The 5,000-nt window shown below is 50.1% G+C and overlaps 1 protein-coding gene across 1 annotated transcript in view; it reads left to right on the top strand.

Annotated features, from left to right (window-relative positions):
• Positions 1-5,000, top strand: part of spock3 (SPARC (osteonectin), cwcv and kazal like domains proteoglycan 3) — a 31,799-nt gene that overhangs the window by 10,321 nt on the left and 16,478 nt on the right. Inside the window, exon 2 of the mRNA XM_065004504.1 lies at positions 3,932-3,971. Coding sequence (XP_064860576.1) covers positions 3,932-3,971 — 40 coding nt within the window. The remainder of the gene's footprint in view (positions 1-3,931; positions 3,972-5,000) is intronic.

Raw genomic sequence — 5,000 nt, 5'->3', positions numbered from 1 at the left:
GTGGTAGCAGGGTGAACAGGGCTGTCTAGATGTCCTGTCTCCTGATGGTAGCAGGGTGAACAGGGCTGTCTAGATGTCCTGTCTCCTGATGGTAGCAGGGTGGAGGCCACTTTTCCACTGGTTTGGTTTCACCTCATGCAGGGTAGACTACTCTGGGTACTGGGGTAGACTTCTCTGGGTACTGGGGTAGACTACTCTGGGTACTGGGGTAGACTACTCTGGGTACTGGGGTAGACTGGTTACTGGGGTAGACTACTCTGGGTACTGGGGTAGACTACTCTGGGTACTGGGGTAGACTACCCTGGGTACTGAGGTAGACTACTCTGCGTACTGGGGTAGACTACCCTGGGTACTGGGGTAGACTACTCTGGTTACTGGGGTAGACTACCCTGGGTACTGGGGTAGACTACTCTGGGTACTGGGGTAGACTACTCTGGGTAGTGGAGTAGACTACTCTGGGTACTGGGGTAGACTACTCTGGGTACTGGGGTAGACTACTCTGGGTACTGGGGTCGACTACTCTGGGTACTGGGGTAGACTACCCTGGGTACTGGGGTAGACTACTCTGGGTACTGGGGTAGACTACTCAGGGTACTGGGGTAGACTGGGTACTGGGGTAGACTACTCTGGGTACTGGGTAGACTACTCTGGGTACTGGGGTAGACTACTCTGGGTACTGGGGTAGACTGGTTACTGGGGTAGACTACTCTGGGTACTGGGGTAGACTGGTTACTGGGGTAGACTACTCTGGGTACTGGGGTAGACTGGTTACTGGGGTAGACTACTCTGGGTACTGGGGTAGACTGGTTACTGGGGTAGACTACTCTGGGTACTGGGGTAGACTGGTTACTGGGGTAGACTACTCTGGGTACTGGGGTAGACTGGTTACTGGGGTAGACTACTCTGGGTACTGGGATAGACTTCTCTGGGTACTGGGGTAGACTGGTTACTGGGGTAGACTACTCTGGGTACTGGGGTAGACTACTCTGGGTACTGGGGTAGACTACCCTGGGTACTGGGGTAGACTACTCTGGGTACTGGGGTAGACTACTCTGGGTACTGGGGTAGACTACCCTGGGTACTGGGGTAGACTACTCTGGGTACTGGGGTAGACTACTCTGGGTACTGGGGTAGACTACCCTGGGTACTGGGGTAGACTACTCTGGGTACTGGGGTAGACTGGGTACTGGGGTAGACTACCCTGGGTACTGGGGTAGACTACTCTGGGTACTGGGGTAGACTTCTCTGGGTACTGGGGTAGACTGGTTACTGGGGTAGACTACTCTGGGTACTGGGGTAGACTACTCTGGTTACTGGGGTAGACTACTCTGGGTACTGGGGTAGACTGGTTACTGGGGTAGACTACTCTGGGTACTGGGGTAGACTACTCTGGGTACTGGGGTAGACTACTCTGGGTACTGGGGTAGACTACTCTGGGTACTGGGGTAGACTGGTTACTGGGGTAGACTACTCTGGGTACTGGGGTAGACTACCCTGGGTACTGTGGTAGACTACTCTGGGTACTGGGGTAGACTACCCTGGGTACTGGGGTAGACTACTCTGGTTACTGGGGTAGACTACCCTGGGTACTGGGGTAGACTACTCTGGGTACTGGGGTAGACTACTCTGGGTAGTGGAGTAGACTACTCTGGGTACTGGGGTAGACTACTCTGGGTACTGGGGTCGACTACTCTGGGTACTGGGGTAGACTACCCTGGGTACTGGGGTAGACTACTCTGGGTACTGGGGTAGACTGCTCTGGGTACTGGGGTAGACTGGGTACTGGGGTAGACTACTCTGGGTACTGGGTAGACTACTCTGGGTACTGGGGTAGACTACTCTGGGTCCTGGGGTAGACTGGTTACTGGGGTAGACTACTCTGGGTACCGGGGTAGACTACTCTGGGTACTGGGGTAGACTGGTTACTGGGGTAGACTATTCTGGGTACTGGGGTAGACTGGTTACTGGGGTAGACTACTCTGGGTACTGGGGTAGACTGGTTACTGGGGTAGACTACTCTGGGTACTGGGGTAGACTGGTTACTGGGGTAGACTACTCTGGGTACTGGGATAGACTTTTCTGGGTACTGGGGTAGACTGGTTACTGGGGTAGACTACTCTGGGTACTGGGGTAGACTACTCTGGGTACTGGGGTAGACTACCCTGGGTACTGGGGTAGACTACTCTGGGTACTGGGGTAGACTACTCTGGGTACTGGGGTAGACTACCCTGGGTACTGGGGTAGACTACTCTGGGTACTGGGGTAGACTGGGTACTGGGGTAGACTACCCTGGGTACTGGGGTAGACTACTCTGGGTACTGGGGTAGACTTCTCTGGGTACTGGGGTAGACTGGTTACTGGGGTAGACTACTCTGGGTACTGGGGTAGACTACTCTGGTTACTGGGGTAGACTACTCTGGGTACTGGGGTAGACTGGTTACTGGGGTAGACTACTCTGGGTACTGGGGTAGACTGGTTACTGGGGTAGACTACTCTGGGTACTGGGGTAGACTGGTAACTGGGGTAGACTACTCTGGGTACTGGGATAGACTTCTCTGGGTACTGGGGTAGACTGGTTACTGGGGTAGACTACTCTGGGTACTGGGGTAGACTACTCTGGGTACTGGGGTAGACTACCCTGGGTACTGGGGTAGACTACTCTGGGTACTGGGGTAGACTACTCTGGGTACTGGGGTAGACTACCCTGGGTACTGGGGTAGACTACTCTGGGTACTGGGGTAGACTACTCTGGGTACTGGGGTATACTACCCTGGGTACTGGGGTAGACTGGTTACTGGGGTAGACTACTCTGGGTACTGGGGTAGACTACTCTGGGTACTGGGGTAGACTACTCTGGGTACTGGGGTAGACTTCTCTGGGTACTGGGGTAGACTACTCTGGGTACTGGGGTAGACTACTCTGGGTACTGGGGTAGACTACTCTGGGTACTGGGGTAGACTACTCTGGGTACTGGGGTAGACTACTCTGGTTACTGGGGTAGACTAGTCTGCTGCTGTCTGATATCTCTATCTGTTCTGTCTGATATCTCTATCTGTCTGTCTGATATCTCTAACTGTCCTGTCTGATATCTCTAACTGTCCTGTCTGATATCTCTAACTGTCCTGTCTGATATCTCTAACTGTCCTGTCTGATATCTCTAACTGTCCTGTCTGATATCTCTAACTGTCCTGTCTGATATCTCTAACTGTCCTGTTTGATATCTCTATCTGTTCTGTCTGATATCTCTAACTGTCGTGTCTGATATCTCTATCTGTTCTGTCTACTGCTGTCTGATATCTCTATCTGTCCTGTTTGATATCTCTATCTGTTCTGTCTGATATCTCTAACTGTCCTGTCTGATATCTCTATCTGTTCTGTCTGATATCTCTAACTGTCCTGTCTGATATCTCTAACTGTCCTGTCTGATATCTCTATCTGTCGTGTCTGATATCTCTATCTGTTCTGTCTGATATCTCTATCTGTTCTGTCTACTGCTGTCTGATATCTCTATCTGTCGTGTCTGATATCTCTAACTGTCCTGTCTGATATCTCTAACTGTCGTGTCTGATATCTCTAACTGTCCTGTCTGATATCTCTAACTGTCCTGTCTGATATCTCTATCTGTTCTGTCTACTGCTGTCTGATATCTCTATCTGTCGTGTCTGATATCTCTAACTGTCCTGTCTGATATCTCTAACTGTCGTGTCTGATATCTCCAACTATTCTGTCTGATATCTCTATCTGTTCTGTCTACTGCTGTCTGACCGCTAGGAAGTGGAGGTTGGTAACATCTACACACTATTCTCTCTATTTACTGTGTGTGTGTGTGTGTGTGTGTGTGTGTGTGTGTGTGTGTGTGTGTGTGTGTGTGTGTGTGTGGTGTGTGTGTGTGTGTTGTAATGTTAATCATCCTGATGGTTGTGTGTTTCAGGAGCCAGGTACATGGAATCCTGGAAAAGCGTTTGATCAAGGTGGGACTTCATCAGAATAAAGAAGAAAGCTACACTTTAAACACACACACACACACACACACACACACACACACACACACACAGTCACTCACTCATTCACTCACTCACTCACTCACTCACTCAGGTAAAACCCCGCCGTATCTCAGCTCACTGGTCACCATAGCAACACCCACCTGTAGCACGCGCTCCAGCAGGTATATCTCACTGGTCACCCCCAAAAAAACAGTTCTTCCTTTGGCCGCCTTTCCTTCCAGTTCTCTGCTGGAAACAGCCCATCAGTTAACAGCCCATCAGTTAACAGCCCATCAGTTAACAGCCCATCAGTAAACAGCCCATCAGTAAACAGCCCATCAGTAAACAGCCCATCAGTAAACAGCCCATCAGTAAACAGCCCACCAGTAAACAGCCCATCAGTTAAACAGCCCATCAGTAAACAGCCCATCAGTAAACAGCCCATCAGTTAACAGCCCATCAGTTAACAGCCCATCAGTAAACAGCCCATCAGTAAACAGCCCATCAGTAAACAGCCCATCAGTAAACAGCCCATCAGTAAACAGCCCACCAGTAAACAGCCCATCAGTAAACAGCCCATCAGTAAACAGCCCATCAGTAAACAGCCCATCAGTAAACAGCCCATCAGTAAACAGCCCATCAGTTAACAGCCCATCAGTAAACAGCCCACCAGTAAACAGCCCATCAGTAAACAGCCCATCAGTTAACAGCCCATCAGTAAACAGCCCATCAGTAAACAGCCCATCAGTAAACAGCCCACCCAACTACCTCATCCCCATATTGTTATTTATCCAGTATCTCTACTTGCACATCATCTTCTGCACATCCTACCATTCCAGTGTTTAATTGTTAAATTGTAATTATTCTGCCTCTATGGGCCTATGTATTGCCTTACCTCCATTATCCTACCTCATTTGTACACACTGTATATAGACCTTTCTATTGTGTTATTGACTGTATGTGTTGTTGTTTACTCCATGTGTAACTCTGTGTTGTTGTTTACTCCATGTGTAACTC

Source organism: Oncorhynchus nerka, linkage group LG18, assembly GCF_034236695.1.
Source record: "Oncorhynchus nerka isolate Pitt River linkage group LG18, Oner_Uvic_2.0, whole genome shotgun sequence".
Lineage (NCBI taxonomy): Eukaryota > Metazoa > Chordata > Actinopteri > Salmoniformes > Salmonidae > Oncorhynchus > Oncorhynchus nerka.
The sequence above is the reverse complement of the archived record's forward strand: the minus strand, read 5'-3'. Positions and strand labels throughout refer to the sequence as shown.